At 47.4% G+C, this 25660-nt stretch overlaps 9 protein-coding genes across 9 annotated transcripts; 8 read left to right on the top strand and 1 right to left on the bottom strand.

Moving 5' to 3' along the window:
• Positions 1-150: 150 nt before the first annotated feature.
• On the top strand, positions 151-2806 carry EYB26_005995 (uncharacterized protein; the record flags this gene model as incomplete). The annotated part of the gene is made up of 7 exons (XM_054265272.1): positions 151-209; positions 281-413; positions 474-529; positions 603-752; positions 801-1114; positions 1201-2117; positions 2168-2806. 7 exons carry the CDS (start codon positions 151-153, stop codon positions 2804-2806), a joined length of 2268 nt encoding a protein of 755 aa, XP_054121247.1.
• A 954-nt stretch (positions 2807-3760) lies between these two features.
• On the top strand, positions 3761-4691 carry EYB26_005994 (uncharacterized protein; the record flags this gene model as incomplete). The annotated part of the gene is made up of 2 exons (XM_054265271.1): positions 3761-4103; positions 4159-4691. The coding sequence occupies 2 exons, from the start codon at positions 3761-3763 to the stop codon at positions 4689-4691; spliced, it is 876 nt and encodes a 291-aa protein (XP_054121246.1).
• Positions 4692-5014: 323 nt separating this feature from the next.
• On the top strand, positions 5015-5847 carry EYB26_005993 (uncharacterized protein; the record flags this gene model as incomplete). The annotated part of the gene is made up of 2 exons (XM_054265270.1): positions 5015-5146; positions 5221-5847. The coding sequence occupies 2 exons, from the start codon at positions 5015-5017 to the stop codon at positions 5845-5847; spliced, it is 759 nt and encodes a 252-aa protein (XP_054121245.1).
• An 862-nt stretch (positions 5848-6709) lies between these two features.
• On the top strand, positions 6710-7246 carry EYB26_005992 (uncharacterized protein; the record flags this gene model as incomplete). Its single annotated transcript, XM_054265269.1, has 1 exon — positions 6710-7246. The coding sequence occupies one exon, from the start codon at positions 6710-6712 to the stop codon at positions 7244-7246; it is 537 nt and encodes a 178-aa protein (XP_054121244.1).
• A 195-nt stretch (positions 7247-7441) lies between these two features.
• Positions 7442-8626, top strand: EYB26_005991 (uncharacterized protein; the record flags this gene model as incomplete). The annotated part of the gene is made up of 4 exons (XM_054265268.1): positions 7442-8017; positions 8097-8207; positions 8271-8463; positions 8523-8626. The coding sequence occupies 4 exons, from the start codon at positions 7442-7444 to the stop codon at positions 8624-8626; spliced, it is 984 nt and encodes a 327-aa protein (XP_054121243.1).
• Positions 8627-9207: 581 nt separating this feature from the next.
• Positions 9208-10564, top strand: EYB26_005990 (uncharacterized protein; the record flags this gene model as incomplete). The annotated part of the gene is made up of 2 exons (XM_054265267.1): positions 9208-9288; positions 9353-10564. 2 exons carry the CDS (start codon positions 9208-9210, stop codon positions 10562-10564), a joined length of 1293 nt encoding a protein of 430 aa, XP_054121242.1.
• A 2660-nt stretch (positions 10565-13224) lies between these two features.
• EYB26_005989 (uncharacterized protein) lies at positions 13225-14675 on the top strand (the record flags this gene model as incomplete). Its single annotated transcript, XM_054265266.1, has 3 exons — positions 13225-13762; positions 13842-14058; positions 14123-14675. The coding sequence occupies 3 exons, from the start codon at positions 13225-13227 to the stop codon at positions 14673-14675; spliced, it is 1308 nt and encodes a 435-aa protein (XP_054121241.1).
• A 3764-nt stretch (positions 14676-18439) lies between these two features.
• Positions 18440-21484, top strand: EYB26_005988 (uncharacterized protein; the record flags this gene model as incomplete). Its single annotated transcript, XM_054265265.1, has 1 exon — positions 18440-21484. One exon carries the CDS (start codon positions 18440-18442, stop codon positions 21482-21484), a length of 3045 nt encoding a protein of 1014 aa, XP_054121240.1.
• Positions 21485-22796: 1312 nt separating this feature from the next.
• EYB26_005987 (uncharacterized protein) lies at positions 22797-25351 on the bottom strand (the record flags this gene model as incomplete). Its single annotated transcript, XM_054265264.1, has 3 exons — positions 22797-25015; positions 25072-25199; positions 25254-25351. The coding sequence occupies 3 exons, from the start codon at positions 25349-25351 to the stop codon at positions 22797-22799; spliced, it is 2445 nt and encodes an 814-aa protein (XP_054121239.1).
• Positions 25352-25660: the final 309 nt, after the last annotated feature.

Here is a 25660-nt window from a genome sequence, read left to right as displayed (position 1 = left end):
GGAAAGACCCGCCCCCGCCTGCTCAACCAGTCGGCGCCCTAGCTCTTTCCTCTCACACACTTTTATCTCTTCGCTCTCTAATCTTACAACTACATCAATAAAAAATGGCCACTTGAATCCTTACGAGGACCCAGACTGGGGTAATATATCATGCCAGACAATCGCTCTCGAGTTACGAAAAGAGCGCAATACTCCTGCGAGAATTGCCGGTAGGTACAACCAACCAAAAATGAAGTCGAGAAGAGTGCACCTAACACTGATCCATGGATGTTGAACATAGAAGAAAGAAAACTCGCTGTCCAGGAGAGAGACCTGCATGCTCTACTTGTACGAGACTTGACCAAACTTGTCGCTATAATGATGCAGCCGGTGTATCAGCACGTCCGTCAGGACAACGTTCCAGCAAAGCTCTGGTACCATGCTCCATCTACCATTCTCAGGACAGAACATAATTCTGACATTATATCAAATAGGAGGATCGCCTGGCACGGCTGGAGGAAAAGATGGAATTAATGCTTGATCGAGTGGTGTAAGTATAAAGTACCATTGTAAAGAGTCGACATGGAAGAGTAGGGTACTCAGCTGAAATAAACTTGCTTAAGGCAGCCGACTTCGGATCATACAGATGCAGAAACTCGGTCTGGCACCCGATTAGTTACAGATAGTGAGCGTGCTTCTCTCCGAAACCAAGGTGCTGTAACTGGGGTTCGAGCATGTCAATCAATCGAATTACCCTCATCCACCGGTTCAGAGTATGTTCGAAAAGAATGATAAAGGGAAATAAATTAACTGCTCTGTAGGCCTTTGCCCCCCAAGCATGTGATTCTGGAGATAATTGACCTTTATTTCCAATTCTGTCACCGTCAGCCACTCTGGTTGTTCGAACGCGAAGAGCTCTCGTCCCCAGATGAGATGGCGGAAGAACTAGTTTTCTCGTTATTAGCACTTACAGCTCGATTTTCTACGACATACTTTGAAGCTCATTCACACAAAGAAACTGCCCAAAGGTATGGCGAGGTTTCTCGAGAACATATTATGTTTCGAATCGCGCGAGGCGCTGTACAAATGTCTACAATACAGAGTTTGTGCTTGCTGGCATTTGCAAACTTTACAGGCAAGTGGATCATATACGGCATGATGAAATTGTTCTCTTGAATCTTCTCTCATTAAGGTCACCAATTCATAGCTGATGCTTTACAGAGAAGGAAACCTATCTGGCATGGTTTCATCTCAACCTCGCCACGTCGCTAGCAAACATGGCCGACATGAACATTGAGGCACAAAAGGAGTCTTTCGGCCCGATACAAGAATCACGGAGAAAGGTCTTCTACAGCATCTATATTCTCAATCAGACTTATGCACCACGTTCTATGCTGCTCAACATGCTCGAGGATATCGAGAGTCCCAAGTATGTTGAACCCAAACGGGATCTCAACCAAGAATCTGGAGAGCTACCTCCCTTAAATCCGCGAGACTCCATCACCATAACACAAGTCGATGGAGCTGAATATGCAGGCATATGGACGTATGTGGTCCAACAGTCATCCTTGTGGCGCGAAGTCCGAGGCTACATCGCGCAATGTGCGGATGGCAATCCGAAACCGCCATGGTCACCAGAATCGGGATACGCTGTAATTGGGGCGCATCTTATGGACCTTGAAACTCGATTTCCGACGCATCATCGATATGATGCAGTGAGATTTCTTGATCGATCGACGGCAGAGCTGCAACAAAATCGCGACTACTGGAGCCCATGGTTGCGGATTCAGTTTGTTTATCATGCTATTCACAGCATGCTCAACCACCCATTTCTGTATTCGTCACGTCCTCATCCGTCGGTACAGATGTCTGTGCCAAACACATTCTGGAAGACGTCGTCTGAGCTAGCACTTCTGCATTCGACGTGGACTGTCCGGCTTATAGATATTGTCTGGGAGAAAGATTATCGAGTTTCAGACCCATTTCTTGGGTATTGTGCTGCTATTGCTGCGACAATACATGTATACTACTGTCGAGCTTCGGACATTCGTGTGAGAACTTCGGCACAGTCGAAACTCGGCAAATGCATGCGATTTGTCGACGAGCTGGGGACTGTATGGCCTAACTGCCAATTGATTGTAAGTCTCTTTTCATTCCAGGTGTCGAACTCTATGCTAAGTTTTCATAGTATGACAGACTTGACTCTCTTGTGCAGTCGGCACTCAAATCAGAATCACAAAAAGAAAGCGAAATTTCTGTGCGTCGGACAGTGTCTATCAATACTGGGCTGATGTGGGATATCCTCGACCACACATGTGCAAAGAATACATCTCCTGGATCGAGTGGACGAGGACTCTTTGACCCTAATTTTGTTCGAGACAAGTCTCCGTCGAGAACGAGGCCTGGAAAGAGAGCTAAGAGGGATACAAATGAGCACTCTGAGAGCAGTGATGACGAAGATGTTGTTGAGACCCAGATCTTTCATCTTCCGAATCCTGCAGCTAACGTCGACACTTCCAACGGCGGTCAGGAGTTTCCTCCATATTCTAGCACCGCTACACGCCGCACTCGTAGCCAAAATAATGTTAATCAACATACTGCCACAAATGCAGAAAGAAGCACCCACTCCGCACCAGCTGCTGAGCGGCCGTTAGTTAGTCAACTGCAGGGTCAACAACAGGCCCAGCAGAACCCAGCATCAGTCACTTGGCCAGTTGATGATATATGGATGAGCGCATCCATGATGGATGTAAGCCACGACCCGTTTTTCCAATTCCAGGATCATGACATACCGTGGACTGGCTCATGGGATGTTGGGAATCTATGATATTTTTGATATTTCATGGTTTATATATCCTAATGATAAGCATGGCTCGGTCATTGAATCGCATCTCATGAACAGCTTGTCAATTGTGGAGCTGAGTTGCACGTTTGGGGGCTTCAGGAAAACCTCGCTATCTAGACTTCTTGGTCATTTGTATGTGGTTTGGCTGCCATGCATTGGACAAGCAAAGTTTCGTGCCCTTGTCAATCTATATTACTGAAGTAGCCTCCTCTTCGAGCAGCCTCAGGCAGCTCAGTTGGCATGTGATTGCCTTCGTCACTCGACTTCCACAAAAGCTGTGCCTGCTCACACCATTCAAAATGCTCTAAAAAGTCATCTAGTGCATAGACTTTATCTCTAGCCTCAAATTGCCAGTGTTTGCGCGACGACAGAAACGCGATGCTATTGACAGATACCAATAAGAGGCAAAGCAATTGTGTTAATAATTGGCCTACAGTACTGCATACGCCAGGTGTATATCCGTGTCGGATATATGTGATGATGACTAATCAGATAGGAGCAATATTTAGTTAGTTACTGGACGACACTAACCGAATACGCGATAGCGCTAAATTGCTGATTACATCATGCTTATTGATGCTTGAGCGAGCTTTTTGGCCAATCAAATGCCTGGAATTCCGTGATATGTAAGAGTTTATTCAGCAGGTCTTTTTATAACTATCGCGATTCTTCACGAATGCACGATTCTCTTCCTCAAAAATACTATAAATCGAGGTCGTCTCCACCAACAATCGCTCAATGCTTTCTCGAAAAAACATCATCATCTTAGCGATTGCAATCATCATTCCAGCGCTGCTCACGCCTTCTCAACTGTCAAACTCAATATCGAACATCATCAACCAGCTACAAACCAATATACCCTACACTTCTTTCCTAGAGAAATCATCCATGCCAATTCCATCAACCTCAAGTGCAACTACCGCAGTTAAGTCCGCAATGTCCAAACTCTCACATGCGACCATCACCCCGCGCCGCTCCGCGGCTCGCGGCCACTCAGATCACGGTTGGCTCAATACCTACCACACCTTCAGCTTTGCGGACTACTATGATCCATCATTTATGAATTTCGGATGTCTGCGTGTCCTCAATGAAGATCGCGTAGCGCCTCAAACAGGGTTCCCTACGCACCCCCATCGGGATGCGGAGATCTTTAGTTATATTCTCAGCGGCGAGTTGACGCATAGAGACAGCATGATCAAGAAAGGCTCGGAGGGGAAGCAGGGCAAGGAGTTTTATAGGATGAAGAGGGGTGACGTTCAATTCACCACTGGAGGAACTGGTAAGTCTATCCTAAACGTTCAAGTATATGAACCAGTACTAACGGTATATGAAAGGTATCGCACACTCTGAGCAAAATGAGCATTCATCAGATACAGTTCATTTCCTTCAGATCTGGGCTATGCCCTGGCGCCGCGGTCTCACACCGCAGTACCACACAGTCTCATTCGACGAACAGCTCAAACGCAAGGCTTTCCTCCCCATTCTCTCGCCATTGGCAGCAGGCATCAACGCCACCGCCGCCGAAGAGAAAGAAGCCAAACCCAAGATTGCAGGCACAATCCCCATTCACGCGGATCTCGTCATGGGCGCGGGTATCATCCCTGTTGATCGACGATTTAAATGGAAAGTTGGCGGAGAAGGAGAAAATGGGGAAGCGGTTGTGGAAAATAAATCTGATCGCAAAGTGTACGTGCATTTACCAATGACCAAGAATGGACATGCGAAGATCAGATTGGATGGTAGAGAACAGGCGGTTTTGCAGGAAGGTGATGGAGCGTATGTGAAGGGGGTTAAGGTTGGGGATGAGATCAGTGTGGAGAGTATTGGAGAGGCGGAGGCCGAGGTGGTGATATTGGATAGTTATTGAGTTCTACTTGTATAAAATATTTTGGTATCAATGACGACTTTGTAGATTTATTCAGATAGAGACCTGGTCTTTTTTACAAGTTTACCTACGTTCGATACCATATCTCGACAAAATTACCACTAGACCAAAAAGGAGACCACAGTGGGGTAATTTGTACACTAAACTAATAACTAGGTATGGGAATGGTTCCGTAAGCAATGACTTCAACATACTCCGAACAGTACCTACAAGTGTCTACTCATAACAACATTTTCCTCTTGCACTAAGATCGAGCATCATACTACATAAACTTATCGCTCGCTCGATTTTTCGATACCGCAAAAATGTTTCGGCGCCCGCGCAGTACCGAACCTGACCCAGTGGCCTTACATGTCGGACATGTACTGAAACCTATGCCTGTTATGCTCTGGGGAGGCCAAGCAATGTATTTTCTCGGAGCACCGATAGTACTTGGTGTATGTAGAACTTTCAGGTATCTATTTGAATGATATCCAGTACTAACAGTGAAATTCCCCAAAAACTTCGTTAGCTCTATATGATTGTCGTCCAGGATGAGGATTATCAACTTGCAATAAAGAAACTGCTCGACTCCGGATTTCAGCTTTCGAAACCGAGACGCGAGTCCGCCCCAGAGGTCCTAGAAAGTCTCCCGGACCCCCAAACTGTGATAGACGAGATCAACGCAGGCTACCGGCGCGTAGATGAAGACAGTACAACCTTTGATTTCCCGGAAAGTTCGCAAACGGAGGAGCAATTGACCTTGCTTCCGAACTCATTCGTTCACCTTCCCCCGGTAAACGACCTACGCTATTTGAAGGAATACGTTCCCTACGATAATTTATGGTATCCCTGCGAACGGGCTCTGGCGTCAAGTTTTGTTCAAGCTACCATGGATGACGAAGATATTAATAAATACTCACTTTGGGTGGACGTTTTACGATCCTGGATTGGCTTTATGCCGAACTATCTTGAGGTAAACAACGATATTTTTGATTATTGGGAATTCCTTGATAGCCGGGCCAAGGAATGGTACAGTACGCATTATGGAAGAGCGCGTGAAGCAAAGTATGGACCGTGGGATCGGCGCATATCGAAGCGTATAGGCTCTAGTAAAGAAATGCCGGTTGGTGCAAGGGGAAACCCTCTGGAGCGTTGATTTAGCCTATGTGAGGATTCTGCGAGCCAATCTTGCTTATCATTTGATACCACCGCCTACACCTCTGCTTCTCCAAATGCTCTTAACCTTGGATACTTTTTTCAGACTTACCTATACTCCGCAGTCTTTAATCAAGACCCGAGTACTGCCGCCGGGTCTACTTTTCCTGTCAAGAGGATTGCAGATAAGTGGCTGGGTGGGCTTTATGGAGCATTACAGCTAATTTACATTATACATTCATACTATTCTTAGATATACATAGGGGCGACTTTTAAGCAAAGTCATCGTTATACTCAAATTTATCATTTCAGAAAGGAACGCTGGCCAACAATGAACCACATCTTGAACTGGACCGTTTCCCAAACAAGATAGCCGCCGCAGCGCCGCATTTTGGGTTTCATAAAAAACGCCCTGCATGCGCCAGCAAGATAGTATGGTCTGGCAGCCTATGGCAGCGTCCTCTGATTGCTTATTAGGCAGCACCCTGTGTGTGCTGATAAAGAACCTGTAAAAAATTCCTCAGTTCTTTATACATTGAGAAAAGGAGGTGAGGACGGGCATTATGTTCATGTTTGGTATTCTTCGGTCATTTCTATCATCACCTCAAAAATACAAGAATGGATATCCACTTACGCAAGTCCATTCATTGTTCAAAATCCTCCTTTCTGGAATCTAAACCCATCACTACATATATAGGATGCCTCCACTTCCCAACAGTCAACTCAGATATATCGTGGTTGCCATAGCCCGGAGACTGTCTAAGACGAAATGCAAATCGACTATGCGATGATGGGAGGCGCTGCAATATGCCTGCTAGCACCTAATCCCTCGCGAATGACTGAAGACATTGATCTTGTCATTCATGTGGACGAACGCGGAATCACAGCAGATGATCTTACTACACACCTACTCAAGATTATACCCAGGAGAGTTCGGCCCCGTATCTCAGTTTGGCCACATAATCCCAGCGTATAAGCTGGATGGAGCTTTCATTGAGCTCGAAATATTCGACCAACAGAACTGGCCTCAGAGACCCCAATATAACATACAAAATGCAAGCCGACGGTCACTTAATATTAATGGCTATATAGTCAAGACGTTCAGCCCAGAATGGATTCTACGCGAGAAGATCCTATCTCAGCATCAACGCCAGGGAAATAAAGCAGATGTCGATATTCGCGATGCTATTCAGATACTATTTATTACTACCCCTGGTAAACCAGAGTTGGATTTCGATAGCGACCTCTCGTTGGCCGAGGCCCTGCTTACTCTCATACGAAAGAGACCAGATCAAGAACGATCTTTTGAGGCAGAAAATACGATGCAGTGCCGTTTTTGGGAATTAGATGATTCGACATGTACAGTGGTGGGACCATATATCTTGCGTGTTGTGATTTGATGTGGTTGCGATTTAAGTTGTTGGATTACTAGTTTAGACCCCTCCTCGAATACGAAGACATGCTTGGCAATCCATGTACTAGAACTAGTTTAAAACCACTTCACATCAATATCTTGATTGAGCAAAACGTCATGCCTTCTCTATACCTTGAATAGTCACTCATAGCCATCCGTAGGTCCTGTATGACTATTGACAATGTTCTTCTTCAGAGCCCTTCGTATCATCAAAGACGCCATCTTCGCTCGCAATCTCCCCTTACACACCCGCTTCCACCTTCTCCTCCTCCAACCCACCATCCTACTCACATACACTATCGAATGGACCATCTCACGCAAATTCCCTCACTCTGAAGAAATCCTTATCCCATTGAAAAGAGCTCCCGGTCAGTCCGTCCGAGCAATCATCTACATCCCCAAATCCGCTGCTTTGGCCCTACCTGGGAAGAAAGTCCCGCTACATCTAAATATCCACGGCGGCGCATTCCTGGGTGGGCTACCAGAAGGAAGCGCGCGCTTCTGTGCTGAGCTTGCGGAGAAGTCAGGTGCAGTTGTTGTGTCGACGGCGTACCGTTATGCGCCGGTGCACACCTTTCCAGATGCGCATGAGGATGTGCAGGATGTCGTGGAGTATTTGACGCAAAACGCCGAACGGCTTTGGAATGCGGATGCTCGCATTTTCACTGTTAGTGGGTTTTCTGTCGGTGGCAATCTGGCACTTGCGGTTGCGCAGGGATTGGCCGGGACGGAGTTTGAGGTTAAGGGGTTCGACGACGTTTTATGCCGTGGTACACTCACTTCTCTTATTTCTAGCACGCTCAACACCAAGTTGTGAAAAATAGCTGATTGAATAGGTTGACTTCCGCCTCCCACCCTGGCTCAAACCAAAACCGCCTGGCTACCCAGAAAAGGACCCGTTGGCATTCTTACAGCCGCTTTTCGATGCATATGCTGGACCCAACCGGGTACGAGACATAGACAACCCACTCTTGCATCCAACACTGGCAGATATCAAATCTCTGCCACAGAATATGCTCTTCATTATTGGAGGTGTGGATATCCTGCGGAACGAGACGACGACTATGACGGAAAGATTACAGGCAGAAGCTGAGGCAATCAATCAGTCAAGACAAGTATCCAAGACGACCGAGAGGCCTGACGGAACGGCCGTTGTCGTGCGGACAGATGTTTATGAGGGGCAGATTCATGGGTGGTTGGAGAGTATGATCGATCACGTTCTATCCTTCCTTAGGATGAGACTTGGCTGACTGTCATTGTAGTGCCGTCTTTCGCTATTGATGTTAATACCCGAACGAAGGCATTTGACGATGCAATTAAGTTTCTACGGCATGTTCATCAGGCGTACGGGTTCGAGAATGAATGATGCACAGAATTGTACTCTAGCACCCCCTTCCTTGTACTATTAATAATATACTACTCAATAGAAATACTCCACAAGTCATCAATATGGCCCAAGCCCTCGTTAAGTTAGATTATAGTATAGGCAGCATAAACAAGTTCTTAGGATTAGACCCCAAATAACACTAAGACATCAACAGCCTGGTACCTGCGATAAGTAGTTGTGATATAGACTAGCCCCGCAAGTCATCGAGAGAGCCCCTCTCCAGTCTCCTAGAGACTTCTGGCTAACTAGGGAAAGTATTTTACAAATCAGTACTCCGTAGGCAATGAAAGGGGAAACATTGCTTCAATTATGGGACGCTTCAGGCCTAATGACTCGCCCTTAGGGCTTAGTGCTGGATCAACTATTAACTACTAATTAGTGCTTACGGTACCCCCTGACGCTCATATAATTGGGCGGCTTTAAGTCTGACACGCCCCGCACCAACACATTCAAGTGTCCGAGGCACCGTTGATTGTACTCTGATTGCGAATGATATACTGACGATAAGAGACACATGGAGAAGTACATAAGCCTGCTACAAATGTTACGTTGCGGTTACGATGAACACAATTGCTGCCGGTCGCCGCTCGCATCGAAAGTCGCGGATGGGGTGCGCGCAATGCAAAAGGCGAAAAGTCAAGGTAAGGTCTCCCTCCCGAGGTAAGGTACATGAAGGATTATTAATAATTGCTGACTCGAATCCAGTGCGATGAGAACAGACCCAGCTGCCACAACTGCACAAGGCACATGGTGTCCTGCTCCTTCGATGGCTCCCCAGCACCTCAACCCAGTCATGATGATAAAGACCGGCCTGCTGGACCTGCGCTGGCGCCAATGAGGCTGAATCAAGCACCGGAAAGTGCTACCACAGCTACAGCTACAGCTAGCCCAGCAACCTCATGGCCGATATCTTCATCACAACCATCGCAAAGCCCGCAAAACCATAACTTGGAACCACAGATTCCGTTAACGCCTAGTTGGCAGGTCTTTGATATGGAACTTATACATCATTATATGGTATCAACATGCTATACATTATCCCGGAATCCGTCTGTACAAGCTGTCTGGCGCGACGAAGCACCCCGCGTCGGATTTGCCATGCCCGCGGTGCTGCATGTGATTCTGGCTGTATCAGCTCTACATCTTGCACGCTCAGATCCCTCGCGACGCGCAAGGTGTATAGCCCACGCGCACATGCATCATAACGCAGCCGTTCGCGCAGTAACTCCAAACCTACAATCCTTAGCCTCCAACAATGGTGTCGGACTGTTCCTCTTCTCCTCACTAATCTGCATGTTTGCCTGCGCAAACGCCAAGTTCGAAGATAAGAACTTTCTCGTCTTGTTTGAAAGGGGCCATCTTGCTGAATGGGCTTTACTATTTCGCGGCACAAGAACAATTATTAATTACAGCAGTCACGACTTTGAGACCGGCATACTCGGCTCGATATTTATGAATGGGGCCCGATCGAGGGCGGCTCGTCTTGCGCAATCTCTCGACCAGGCACAGGTGTATACCTGGGAATTGAAAAGGATGATCTCCGCGGAGTACGCGCACGATCCGCGAACCCGCCGAATCTATGATGAAGCCGTGGATTCACTGGGCCGAACACTGGCTGTCGTGATGAAGCCGGGTGAAGGCACCAGGCTTCAGACCGCGGATGTATTTGCTTGGATACTAGAGGTATCCAATGAATATTTGGAAATGTTAGGGCAGGAAGACCCGGTGGCATTGATTATATTTGCGTATTATTGTGTGGGGTTGCAGCAGATTGAGTGGATGTGGTGGATGGAAGGACTGAGTAGTCGGCTTCTAATGCAGTTGTACTCAGTGTTGGATGAAAAGTATCGCGGCTGGTTGCGATGGCCGCAGGAGCAGATAGGGTGGCATCCCCCGGAGTCGATAATCGTCGTATAGTTTCCTCCGCATTAAATATAATGGTTATTTTGGAAAGCAGGAGATCGAACTCTCGGCTTCGCCCTTGAAACACTTCTGAGAATGTCGTGAAGAGGCTGTATAAGAGACCCGTATAAGACAGCGAGATAGATAGACATTGACGTCACGATTGGAGAGAATAGAGGAATTCGGCTTGGTCGAGCTATGCTTTGAAGGAAACGTTGCTTGGGTGTGACACCATCATCTAGACGGGACTTGTACGCATTGTTTCCAGTCTTCTTCCGGAGGAGACTCGGTATGTGTAGAACAATCGATGGAGCGTTGTGTCTACCATTGATGAAAACGCTCCTCGAGAGACCCATTCTTATAGAAATGGCTTTTCAGACAACCAGAATACTTGATACATGGTTGATAAGGTTTTCTCCTTGGATCTCACATTTGCGACTGAGAATTTTACAATTCGAGCCCATCTGGGTCCCTTTGTCCATTAAAGAATGGAGTGGATATTGACTTAGGGCTTGACCTCGTACTCGGGTTCGGGTTCGTATTCGATTTTTCTTTGCATACTACGAATTCTGTACAGCATATTTGGATTAAATCATCTCTGACACGCAGTCTGACCCCGATGAGGGCTACGCTACGTAGATTAGATGATTGCATCGATGGCATCGTGGTCTAGACGATAGCTAACGTGCGAAAATAGTTCCTAACTATAATAGATAAGAAGAGATGAGACTAATATCTGAATGAATAGTCTGGTATAATAAGATGCGTCTGATCCTGGCTCCGATCATATTCAACTTTGATTTGGAGCTTGCGGATGAGAGTTGTGAGTGGATTACGCAGAAGAATTATCTGGCATGGCATAAACCACCGTTGAAGGTGTATTTGACGCCGGGGAATGACGATATTTGGTAATATTCATGTCCTTGATCCGACACGAAAAAAAAAAAGGGTCAGATTGCGAATGTAGGAGTAATTCTTACTGTAGGATATGCTAATACAAAAGTCGAGGCTAGAAAGATGGAGAACATGAGAAATACGTAGTGCCAACCAGAGACCTCAAGAATTGGCCGATCCTACCAATTTATTTGCTGCTTTTGAGCCGGATTTACCTCTACAGACTTCTGCTATGGAGAACCCTTGGTTTTGGCTAGACTCTAGTTACCCCCTAATGTGTTGTCAAAATGCCATATTCATAAAATCTGTGTTTTGACCGGAAATTACGTTTTGACCGGTGAGCAGTGAGCACTAACACCGGTGTTGGAGGCTTGGAGGCTTGGAGAGTGGCTTGGCACGATTATTTAATTCTATTGAAATCTTGGGCATCCTGGTCCTTTTTTCTATGTGAACGTCTGACAAGTTGGATCAACAATTTTGGTGAAGTGTGAATTCGAATCACCTTCCCATGTGGCGTTTTCCATATTCCCATATTGCCATTTTACCAGTAAGTACTATAGTGCTCAATTAACCAATTAACCGGAATCCAAAAATCCGAGTCAAATACATTCGCCGTTGGCCCATTTTGGATTAGCGCCCAATATGTCCAGGAAAACTTAATATCTATAAATGTTTATTTTATTCATGGAAACAGTCACTTTGAGATTAGGTGCTTCTACGGAATAGGCATTAGGCTAGTTAGCTGAGAAAATTAGATGGCGGTTTGTGCGTGTGGCTTCAATCGAAATCTTAATTTAAATATGAGAGACATTATGCATACGGCTGGCTAATTAGACTTTCTTCAGCCTCGAATCGAAATTTAGGGCTTACATGATGGCGAGTTTCAAGTGGTGCAGTTGATTATGGCTTTCTGGCCCACGGACGAATTGGAGTGAGGCCAGAGGTGCATGACACGTTTCAGCAGTCATTATGCTTAATTTTAAGAATGAATTTCAACTTGCCCGAAGAGCTAGGTTATTGTTACTTTTCTTTTGGTTCGTAGAGCTAGTATATATATATATATATATACATGTAACCAAACTACATCACAACACTTACAGAAGCAGCGAGCAGAGCAATCCCATTCAATGTTGACGGAAAGAAGGAAGTAAGCACTAAATAAGCTATTCTTGGGATCTAATTCCCTGAAACGCGTAGGCACCCCCTAAACCACCTCGCTAAAACACCTGAACAGAACAGAAGTAAGCACTAAGCGCCGGGAAATGCCCAACGACTGGACGACGTTGGCTGGTGACCAGCTGCTGGATCCTCTTTCTAACCTGCTCCTAACCTCTTTCTAAAATAGGAATCATGCCCTGACTGACAAAACTCGTGTTTTAACCAATAACAAATTGGAGCGAAAATTTATGCTGCTTGTCCAGACTCCAGACACTCCAGCCCACATGTTATTACCCAAGGACCAAGTCGACTGGTGATTCTACTTGTTCAACATGGTTCGTGCCTAAGTTAGTTAGACACTGCCTTGTTGCTTACTTTTACATAACTAACTTACCAACTAAAGAACTAACTAACTTAGTTAACTAACTTACCACGTACGGGATTATCGGGATATCAAGCTAAATCAGATTTCATGTTGGTCGCTAGTCAGGGGGACCCTGTTCAAGTTATAATGAGGTAGGGTTCGTGAATTTATAAAATGTGGAATATATCCCACCGACCTTCTAACTCTGGCACGAGTTGGATAGTGTATCAAGTTCGGTACATCAAATAGCTTGGCCAGGATGAAGCAAACCACTTCCCTCCTCCTCTCAGCCATCGCGGCAACCAGCAGCTTCAGCGGACTAACAGCCGCTCAAAAACTCGCCTTTGCGCACGTCGTCGTCGGCAACACTGCAGCACACACCCAATCCACCTGGGAAAGCGACATTACTCTCGCCCATAACTCCGGTCTAGATGCCTTTGCCTTGAACGGTGGATTCCCCGATGGCAACATCCCCGCACAAATCGCCAACGCTTTTGCGGCTTGTGAAGCCCTTTCAAATGGCTTCAAGCTATTCATTTCGTTTGACTACCTCGGTGGTGGTCAGCCCTGGCCTGCCTCAGAGGTTGTGTCTATGCTGAAGCAGTATGCCAGTTCCGATTGTTATTTGGCCTATGATGGCAAGCCCTTTGTCTCAACTTTTGAGGGCACCGGAAATATTGCGGATTGGGCGCACGGAGGTCCCATTCGGTCGGCGGTGGATGTTTACTTTGTGCCGGATTGGACGAGTTTGGGGCCTGCTGGGATTAAGTCGTATCTCGACAATATCGATGGATTTTGTACGCCCTCGCATCCTCTTGATCCTTTTTTTTTTTTTTTTTTTTTTCTTGATTGACATCGAACTAATGAGAAGTATAGTCAGCTGGAACATGTGGCCTGTAGGTGCGGCCGATATGACCGACGAGCCTGATTTCGAATGGCTCGATGCAATTGGGTCCGACAAGACGTACATGATGGGCGTTTCGCCATGGTTCTTCCACAGTGCAAGCGGAGGCACCGACTGGGTCTGGCGTGGTGATGACCTCTGGGATGACCGATGGATTCAAGTCACCTGCGTCGACCCTCAATTTGTCCAGTACGTCTTGTTCCAGCTTCTTCTCACAGAGACTGCTACTTTGTTGCTAATCAAATATGAATAGGGTCGTCACATGGAACGACTGGGGTGAATCCTCCTACATCGGCCCCTTCGTGACCGCTAGCGAAGTCCCCGCCGGCTCATTAGCCTACGTCGACAACATGTCACACCAAAGCTTCCTTGACTTCTTGCCTTTCTACATCGCCACCTTCAAAGGCGACACATTCAACATCTCCCGCGACCAGATGCAATACTGGTACCGCCTCGCACCCGCCGCAGCAGGCAGCGCGTGCGGCGTATACGGCAATGATCCCGATCAAGGCCAGACTACCGTTGACGTCAACTCCATCGTTCAGGACAAGGTGTTTTTCAGTGCTTTGTTGACGGCTGATGCTACTGTAACGGTGCAGATTGGTAGTAATGCTGCGGTTTCATATGATGGTGTTGCTGGTATGAACCACTGGAGTCAGGACTTTAATGGCCAGACCGGCGCGGTTACGTTTAGTGTTGTCAGGGGTGGCGCTACAGTTAAGAGTGGTATTGGAGCCGAGATTACGGCTTCGACTTCGTTGTCGAATGGGTGCACTAATTACAACCCTTGGGTTGGTAGTTTCTAAGCTTGTTGTTCCTGATGCCTAGGTGTCTATTCCCAGGTGATTGTGCTTGTACATAATTAATTGAATACATATCTATATTATAGTTATATGTGTGATAGTATGAGTTGAGTCTGTATTATTAATGAATAATCACCTAAGTTATTGGTCTCCACAAAAAATGTATGGGGCTAGACATACTTCCCCGAAATCTTCCATCTGCAAGCAGGATATACTTGTGCACTTGAGCGTCGTACTCTCCTAGGAACCATACTTCTCGATCTCAAAGTCATACTCCGTAATCAAACATCAATGTAAAGTCCAGGTCCAGATTCTTTACCTCCGTGTTTTGACCAAGATCCCAGAGTATATCTTATACAATGGGCAAGCACGATCTAGACTTGCCGAGGTCACCGGCAATTGATGCTATGGACATGGGTGACGGAATATTATCGGTAAGTGGGTGACAGAAATACATACTACGTAGTAGTACGGTCCGTATCAGATCAAAGTCATGGTCCAAGTGAATCAAGCTCAGTATGCGTCCATGTGCCGAGGGTGTAGCAGTAGTAGGGCATGGGCGACACATGACGCTGCAGAAATATATCTATGTAGCCGCCGTCACAGTTACAGTCGCAGACCGCAATTCCACACGTCCTCGATACGACTATGTAATAACTCTATACAGGATGTGCTCTTGATAAGATAGATATACGTGCTCAAAATGTATTATCTCCATCGCCAACTCAGCAGGTGTATATCAATTCCAGCCAAACTAAGTCATTTGATAGCTGCACAACATTTGCGGGGTAAACTAAGCGCTTATAATGTACCCCGACTTTTCGCTCACCCATATTAGTGCTTACCGGTACTTACAATTTGTGTGCGAAGATAAAAACATCATCAACTCGATCATATTCTCTCCAGTTCTACTTCTCCTTGCGATGATAAGTAACTTATAGCAATACGTAATAAGAATCTGAATTGCGGGGTTTGATGTTCCGAGCGAGGCCAGTCTCCCGTAAATTGTAAAAATGTAATCTGTGAATACAGTTTTACAGTACTCGTACGTACGGTAGCAGGTAAGGTAAAAAATGGGGCCGGCGACAGGCATTCCCCATTTGCACGTTTTTTTTTGTGTGTGTACCGACCGTCGCCGATAAGCCGACGGACCGACCGCCAAAAGAAAAACTCCACGGAGAGATAGATACAATTCGTCGCAGAGTTTGGAGGGGGGTTGATGCGGTTCGTTATTCACAAGCCGCCATCCTTTACTTCGCAATGGTCAAGAGTGCTAGAAGTTAGTTAACTATGCATTAGTTAAGTTATTCTGGTTAATCCTATTAATAATTGCTGATAGTTCACAGGCTGGAGAGAGAGTCAAGCAGCAGTCATCGGGATCGGTTAAGGTACACACATTCCAATCGGGTAAAACAAGGTTTGGCTGGAGACAGGACGGGACTCTATTGGCTGGCTAATAACTACATCCTCCATGGGCAAATGACATTAACCGGTTTGTATTAATTACTCCGTACGCAGTATGGTACTTACGTGGAGTCTCCGTGCCTGGTCATTTACGGTAATTTACCGTGGTTGCTGATTGGCTGGAGAATTTGTGGGGTTGACCCGTCTCTCTCTCTTCCGTTTTGATCGCGGAGGCATGAGGTAGCAGTGTACTCCTCACCTTCTTTATTATCAATCAAGCTGCGCATCATATAAGTTAGTCTGTATCTAGTACTATCTAACTAGTGCATATGTATGGTGGAACGTCGGGGGATTATCGGCTTCGAGCTTCATAGTGGTTGCTTTGCTTCTTTTCATCAGAGGCACATACATGCACGCTTACGGTATTGCTTTTTCTCCCTGGCTTCGCACACGGCTCACATGTTCCACAACACAGTCTCAAGTACCCGAATACGTGTTCCCCTCTCTACCCGAGAACTTCTGATTTAAAGGTCGCACAGTGATTTGTTTGCCAGTTGTATCACTCTGCGCTGGTCACAGACCACAACCCGAACTAGAATCCAGACAATACTCGCACGTACAAAATAGTACTCCGTAAAGAGCAGCAAGAGAGAGAGAGAGCACAGATCCCGGAGATGAGGCCGACGATGGGGCTAGCGACGTTAGCCTGTCTTCCCCGGGCCTCGGACTTGCCTCTCGGATTCTGGGGCACATGTATGTACGGGCCAGCCTCACACTCGCAGGCCGCCACTTAACTAGGCCTGCTATTTCTTTACTAGCCACTGGGTATCCTGGTAGTTATGGGGCCTGTACTAACTAGTATGTTGTAAGCTGTAACTGCGTAGTCGACAAAGCAACCAACCATCTGCCAACTAAATGTGTGGTTACGTCGAATCCACAGAATGACTCGTGTATTTGTGATGTGTGCCTTTCGGTTTCTCTTCGGGAACGTTGCCGGTCCGTCAGGCAATCAGATTTATTCCGATTTACTCGTAGTATTCCTCATAAAATCATAAAGCTCTTGGGAAAAGGGGGAAAAAACCAAAAAAAAAATTATGCCGGATAAAGGGAGATCTATATGCTACGTATAAATACTCTGACCTCGCATGGGGTTGAAAGTGAAAGATTAATTCGTTCTTTAAGTTTCCAAGCCACCACTGTCCGTGCCGGGATGTCCTTCAATCAATGGTACCCGTCGGCTAACTGCCTAGGTAGGAGGAGGTATGTCACTTGCCAGCGATCCAGCGTCCTTACAGATTCTTCTCGGTTATTGGGTTGGACTACTCATACTATGGTATTTCTCCCTGCCTGCGCTCGTCCGATCGCAAATTAACCATCGATTTTTTGATTTTTTGATTTTTCTTTTTTGCAGAGGCAGGCTGTGTAGTACGTAGCATCACCTGCCTATGTGAGAGAATTTATATTAAAGCCAAGAGTGCCCACTAGCTAGAGCCCTACTTCGTACGAGACGGGTGAAGGACTTTACGGCATTTCTTTTTTATCTCCCAGGCCAACTCATCAGTGACTTTGACGCCGACCGGGCTGGTGTTTGCGCAGCAGATACGAGTGAAGCAGAAAAAGAAAAAAGAAGAGAGAGAAAAAAAAAGAATACGAGTTACGTAGTACGTACACGTTCCTAGGACCGTCGATCATACAACTCCCTTGCATGCGCAATAAGCCTGCTCATTTGTGCTTTGTACCTGTACATGTATGTACTGTATGTAGTACACAGTCGGGCTGTCTGTCTGGTGATATTCCGCCGAATCCCGGGTGCAGCCCGAGAAAAGTATCGAGTAAATTACTTACGGCGTATGATACCGTAATCGGTACGGGTCAAGTATTGCCGAGGGGGGCACGACTGCAAAACCCGTTGTACAAAACAGAAAAATACGCACTAAAATACAGTCGGGCATATCTCCGCGAAATTGGGATTCAAGAAAAAACCGGGGAACCCACTTCTTGCCCCGTGGACCTAAACTAAACAAAAACCCAAGCATTCCTCCCCAGAAATCCCCTCTAGGCGCCTTTAGTTCCTTTTCGCGCTCTTTCTGCACTCTCTCAAGGCACTTTGAAGCGTCCTACTGTGCTTGAAATTACTAAATTTATTGATTTGACGTGTGTGGTGGTCTAGTGTGTGTCCTTACTGTCAGTGTGTACCAACCTTCCCCGGATCCACCTGTCTCAGAGCGACCGACCGATCGACCTACCTCGTAATTGACAGCTTTCATACGTTTCGCTTCCGATCAATTGTACCTGTCAGCTACTACCGTGAATGTCTTTCAATACTAGAAAGCGAAGGCACCAACACCCCAGAACTTCTTGAAATGCGCTCCAGCATCGCCTGCTCTCGGTGCCGCCGAAGTAAGATCAAGTGCGTCAATGCCGGAATAGACACCACATGTCGTGCCTGCGAGGCCTCGCACAGGGAATGCGTCTATCCCACCCCCGCCATCGGTGGAGGGGGTGCGAAACGCGATATTGCCGCCACACTTGATGGCGATGAGCGAAATGGCGCCGAATGGGATAATCCGAAGCGTCAACGATCGCGAAAAGTCACAGGAGGTTCAGGTTCTGCTGGTAAGGACGCCGGCAAGAATATGGTAGATGTCCTTGACTCGTCAATATTGTCTCCAAAAGTATGGGAGGCTTTGTCCAAATCGTTTCAGACACAGTTCGCGACTATCCTGCCGTTCATTGATTCGACCTCCTTGAAGAATCAGGCTGGTCAGCTGTCTTCACCTCAATCCGATGCCCAATCGAATAATTCCGAACACCATCCGCATAGTCCGCCTCCGAGAACGCAACTTCCACCTTTAATCCTGCTAGGGGTCCTGACGCTTACCGCACGCTTCCATCCCCAGTTGGTAGCCTACCATTCCCCGGCATCGTCCGGCAACCCGTCCAATCCATCTGCCGCCTCCGAGTTCTACGCCTCAGCGCTACGATCCCGTCTCGCCGGCCCCGATGGCATGGGACTAATGACGGCGGATCTAGTCCATGTACAGGCGTTATTGATGCTGGCTTTGCACGAATGGGGCATGTGTCGAGGCAAAAGCGCCTGGCTCTATGTCGGCATCGCAATCCGACTGGCCCAAGCAATGGGTTTGTCCTACGAACTAGAAAACGATACATTTTCTTCCACTACCCCTCGCAGCGAATCAAACCGCTATACAGCTCTCAAGGTCGAGGCCGATCACTTCGGAATTGTACAACGCCAAAAGGAACAACCAGAACAAAGCTCCGACGATGTGATTGTACAGGAAACAAAACGAAGGACTTTTTGGGCTTGTTTTATTATGGATCGATGTCTCAGCACCGGCAAGCATCGACCTCGAATGGTAAAAGTTCGGGATCTAGATATCCAGCTACCTAGTGATGACGCTTTCGCATTTGGCGAACGAGTACGTACATCCAAATTGTCGGATAGTCCGGCACGACGTGCGTCAAGCTTTGATGGCCCGGGTGGACAAATTCCAAGTTTGCGACAGAGCGTGCCATACGGCGAAGATAACCTACGCAATGGGTCGATAGACTCAAAATCTTGGTCGCCAGTCTCCAAGCGTATCGATTCTGCTGATCATGACGTCGATCGCTGGGAGGTCGGCGCTCAAGAGTCTCTTTTAAGTCGCGTTATTCGGGTCATTCGAATTTGGGGTAGTATTACTAAATGGTCATGTGCTGGAGGTAGACAAAACGAAACATACGGCCCATGGCAACCCGAATCAAGTTTTTCGAAGTTGAGGGCCAAACTCGCCGAATTTCAGGAGAGTCTGCCGAGAAAACTGCAGTACTCGCAGCGAAGCACCGATGGACACAGTCAGACCGAACATTCACTGTCAGCTTATATGGTCATGCATGTCGTCTATTTTCTGTCGTTGATCGTCTTGCACCGAGCTTATCTACCATTCCTGCCCCTCCGCTGCAACGAGCCTGTCGGCCCATTAGATGAACCATCATTCCCTCGTGAACAGTATGCTGTGCCGGACGGGTTCTGGCGTGAAAGCACCAGGGAACTCTTCCGAGCCGCAAGGAATATGATGGATCTAGTCATCGCTTGTCAGGAGAGAGGTGTTCTTGTCGAAACTCCACTTGTTGGGTTTGCTATTTACAATGCAGCTTTCATGGGACTTTACGCAGCTCATTTCAGCTACATGGATGTTGACGGATATCTGTCACCTAGACAAGCCTTGTCACCGACGTCAACGGGCATGTCTATTCAACCGCAGCTACCAACACGCAAAGCGCTTGATATTCTACGTGACATGCGACCTCGTCTCGGTCTTGCGACTGGCTGGTTCCGTACGCTGAACAGATTGCATAGCTACTTTGTCAAAGTCAAGAGGGATTTTGTCAAGTCTCGCTCCCGCAGTGGCGACAGTCTTCATAGCCATAGCCCCATGGGCTTGAGGCCAGTACGAGAGGGCGGACCAGGAGGCGGATTGGAGGAGTTCAAGCTGCTAGAAAAGATCTTCCTCGAGTTTGGAAATATAGATGACCAGATCCCAGAGGCAGGCTCTCTGGATGAAGACGGCACGAGCACAGTCGCTGCAGCAGAACGAGGTGGGCTTTCGTTGAGTGAAACAGCCAGCAATGCAGTGAAAAGCGAATCCGGTGATTCCACCATGGATGGCATGCAGCAAAAGCGCGACTCTTGGGTTACAGTCAACAGTGCAAAGAACCTGCCTCCTCTACCTCTCACTCCTTCAGCTTCTGAAGGGGACATATCTCGACCTGAGATGGATCGTCGCCCGAGTCTACCTCTACCATCTCGACCAATGCCATCTCAATCCTCTTCTTCGTATCCTTTCCCGTCAATCCAACAACGCCAAAATTCAATCTCTTCAACTGCGTCGCCCAGTCTGCCTTCTCTCACATCGCCAAGTGCATTCAACTCCCCCGGAGCAGGACAAGCCAACCAACAACCTCCAACGTCCTCATCCCATCGCCTTCAACCGCTCAACTCATGGCTCCCTCCGCATCAACAAGGACCTCCACCGCCCCCTTACTCTCAAAACCTACCACCTATCAACGCCGCAACCTCAAACAGCCACTCACCCTACCCACCCATGCTCCCACCACCAGGCTCTTCAGCCGCGCCACCACCGCCTACCCTAGCAGCACCTCAACAACCACCCTCCACATCCACTACATCAATGGGCTACGCGCCAACTCCAGTTTCAACAACAGGAGGAATGATGGACTCGATCCTCGATTACTATTACCCGAGCATCTGGTCCACCAGTCTCGGCGGCGATGATGTAGTCGCTTTCCTCGCCGATTGGAGCTTTGAGCAGGGACACACCATTCCGCCTTCTGAAGTGGGTTCACCGACTGGATGGTTGAGTGCGGTTTGGAATGATTTTCCTTGATCCTTCTCCGTCCTCTTATTTGTACTATTAGATGCCTTCCTGGTTGTTTTTTTTTTTTTTCTTTGGCGATTTTGTTCCTGCGCTGTACGCTACATGGATTCACAGATATCCATTTTTCCCGTCTTCTGACATACTTCCTGATCCCAAATTCTGTCATCTTTTTGTCTCTTTCTAGCGGATCGTATCGGATTGGATGGGATTGTATCAAAAATTTATCTTACTTGGTTGCTTACTTGCTCACTTATGTACATGCTTACTATCTTTCTGTCCTTGACCCCCACCACACAAATCTGGGTACGCTTTTCCTTGTCACGATGATTTATGATTTTTTTTTTTTTTTTTTTTGCTTCCTTTTCTCTCTCTATCAATGCGTTTCTTAAGTTCAGGGCCCGGCGTGCGTCTTGTTTATGTGCCTTTTCATGATCGGATTTGGATCGGATCAGGTGGGTCGATATATGCTTTTCACTTCCTCCAAATATCTGCTTTTTTTTTGGTTTGTTTGTAACGGGGGTTTTACGGTTCGGGAAAGATGGAAAAGTATTATTTTTCTCTGGTTCTGACTTCTTTTCAATGAGTGAGCTTTTGGGAATAAAGTAAATATACCTACGGTTTTTTTTTTTTATTATTATTATTATTTTCATACGAGTCGAGTCACTTTATCCATAACTATGTATGTATGTACTTAAAAGGTTTGAAGGGAAAAAAAGGGGCATCGGAATCGTGATTGTTTTGTCATCTGTCCACCATCTGCCAGCCCATCCTTCCAACTAGTTGATAAACGTATCTGCGCACGTAGATGAATACGGGCGTATCGATACATAGGTGTGGAAATGCACGAGTCAATCAAAACGTTTTCTTCCCTCAAATCAAGTCAACGTACTCCAGGCTACAATATTTGAAAATCAAAAAAAAAGGGGGGGGGGGGGGCGACAAAAGCAATTCGTAAGAATCCGAAAAGGGGTGCGTAGATATCCAAAGTAATCAGAATATATAAATAGTAACATCAGAGTCGAAGAAAGAAAGGCTACAAAAGTCATAGCCAGCTATTTTTTGGTCGTTTCTGCAATATATAATCATAGGGCAAAGACGCTGCGGAGAAATGGCAAACGAAGAAAGAAGACTTGATTATAATGGTCAACGTTAAGACTGATTGATTGATTGATACATGCAACAGATGCTAGTTCATATTGCCAGCTGCGTAAGAAGGAGGGAGGGAGAACAAGCGCCAAAACACGTTCGTTTCGTGGATAATAGATGCCTTGTTTTTCTGGGTATTCAATACATAGATAGGTAAACACCAAGCGAACAGGAATTAGCGATATTGTCCTGGTCCTCCTCCGAGCATTGCGCCGCGACCATCACCACCAGCGCCGCCGTTGGCATGTGCAAGCATCTCCAAAAGGTGTCTTGAGGATGGTGGTGGGCCGCCTGATGATCCGCCGAAGCCTCCGCCATTCTGTCCACCCATGTTGAGCATTGCTTCGTGACCGTGTGGACCAGGCATGAATCCGCCAGATGGAGGTGGAGGAGGGCCGTTCATATTCATGTATCCCGGTGGAGGCATCATGCCTGGCGGAAGCCCGAAATTGGCTCCGGCATTACCGCGCATAAAAGGTGGGCTGTTGTCGTTTGGCGGCGGTGGTGGCATGTTGCCGCCATGCATTGACATGGGACCGGCCATGAAATTTGGATTCATGCCCTTACCCGGGTTAGGGATACCCGGTGGTGGTCCTAATCCTCCTTGTTGAGGTGGCATCTGGCCTGCCCATCCAGGAGGAGGCCCGGGAGGCATTTGTCCAAATCCTGGAGGTCCCCGAATGCCCATGTGAGAAGGAGGCAATTGAGGATCGCGTCCGGTGCCAGGAGTAGTAGGTCCCTGCGGACCCTGAGCACCAGGGAATGGCATATCGAAGTACCGCATTTGTGGGGGACCGTCTACAGGAGGTTTTCTCACTTGCTGTCCTTTCATCCCAGGATCTGGTCGTTGCATGTTGGCAATCGCAGGATCGTCCAAGAATGTCTGGTTTCTGGGACCTTTCTGCATACCTTGCGGTCGCGATAAAAGATCCGGGACATTCAGTATTCCTGGGGTGTGATGACCACCTTGACCCATCTGCGATGGTGGTGGAGGTGGCGGTGCGTTCCCATGTTGTGTCAATGTTGGCGAAGACACGTTGACTTGCTGCATGAGACGAAGAAGATTCTCGCGATCGTTGAAATGAGCCTGTGGGTCCCGAGGCAGCATGCCTTCCATTCCAGGAGGATGCATGGCTCGAGGAGCGGCAGTCTCTTCACCCAGCAGCTCATCTGGTCGATTCATAGAGTTCTTCGTAGGAGATGCTAAGCCGGGAGGGGGTGTTGGCCGCCCCTGCTCGCGCATTACATACGATGGTGGACGAGGCTGCTGAGAGCTGTCCACTTGAGGAGTTGTGTTGCGCGATTTGCTACCTCCGAGCATCGCAAGAATACGTTGAAATCCTTCCTGATCAGCATCAGTAGACGCCGGACGCTCAGGATGAGCAATAGCCTGCACTGCTTCCGGTCCTTTGACGGATGGGTCTGGCGGCGGGCTGAACAATCCCGCAAATCGAGACGACTTTGATGACTTGGCTGCAGCCATTTCTTTCTTAGCAGATTCTAGAGGACTAACAGCGGTAGCGGCTTCGGGTGCGGGTTGTTTGCTCTCGCCAAGTATTCCAAAGAACTTTCCAAAACCAGCATCAACTGGTAGACCTTTACTGGCTGCAAATAATTCTCCATCCAAATGATTCGCCTCCACTTTGTGGACATCCGGGCTGGCCTGCTCGGGAGTGGCATCTCTTTTCTCTTCGGGCTGTGCTGGTGTTGATGAGCCTGCCTTCATTCTCTGTTTCCACCGCTGAAAGTCTTCTTGAGTGTGAATCCGCTTGGACTCATCCCGGTCTGTGGAATCCATCCACTCAGGATCTTGTTCAACTCTAGTACCCCGATTCCAATCACGATCAGGCACAGGTCTGTCACGTCTCCATTCCCGTTCTCGCATAAAAGGTTTTTCTTCTTCAAGCGCGACACCATCACCACCTGTTGTCTCATCTCGGAACCAGCTCTTCTCCTGCCTTGATCGGAGGGGCGTGTCTCCTTTGATGAATCGTCCATCCTTATCAAAACGGCCTTCCTTTTCATAACGACCATCCTTGTCTTTCAAATTTCTGCCAAGGCCAACCTCGTCTTGTTTCTCCCTTGCTTCCCATTTCGAATCGCCATTACGCCTCGGCCGTTGATCGCCTTCATCTTGACCAAATATACGACGAGGTCGACCGGAGTTCCAGTCCTCACGATCATTTCGGCGGCCGTTAGGACCTCCAAATCTACCGTCTCGATCCGCTCCTTCTCTGTCCTTGACAGTTTTGTCTCGGAAGTTGAAGCGGTCGCCTTTGCCTTCTTCTGTATCGTTGTATCTTGCAGGCCGTTCAGAGTTGTCATATGTACCTTTGCCATGGATCCGCGAAGCAGAAGCAAATGCTGTCTTGGGGGGTCCTAGCACAATATCTTCTGCACAATCGTCAATACAGGTCTCATAGCAGTTAAAGCCGCCACGTGTGACATACCTGAATTCGAGTTCCTAGAAATATGCCGGCTCTCACCAAATAGACTCGGTCTTCGTTGGGCAGATGGGCTATCGGCTTGATTCTGGTCTCGATGGTTTGGCTTGCGTGCTGTCGGGTCTGGGATTGGTCTGCACTCATAATTAGTATGTCACTCGAGCCATCACATTTATTGCAAATCTTACCCCATCCATTCTTCAACTGGGGGTAACTTATCAGGCTTTGTGACTAGCGGAGAATCGCGAAGCCACAACAGCTCCTCGATTTCATAGCGGCGCGCCATAAGGAAAGCGCCAGCGATATGAAATCAGTGTAAAAAATTGGTCGGTAGGATATTTCAGGATACGATCATCGTAATAGTGGTGTGAAAGGCGATGTGAGTCAGATAAAGCAAAAAGGAGTTCTGGATATCATCAACTGTGGTCGATGGTATCTTTTTCGTTCGGGGTCGTGCGTTCATTCATTCAAGGTGTGATTGAATCATGCGGCCGATTCGTCTGGATTTCGGGGCAATTCTGCTCCAAGCAGGAGAGAGACTTGAAGGTAACGCAAGATTCGTGGCAACGATGTCAGTTGGTTTAGGATGGCGTTG

Source organism: Talaromyces marneffei, chromosome 4 (assembly GCF_009556855.1).
Source record: "Talaromyces marneffei chromosome 4, complete sequence".
NCBI classification, from domain to species: Eukaryota; Fungi; Ascomycota; class Eurotiomycetes; order Eurotiales; family Trichocomaceae; genus Talaromyces; species Talaromyces marneffei.
The sequence above is the reverse complement of the archived record's forward strand: the minus strand, read 5'-3'. Positions and strand labels throughout refer to the sequence as shown.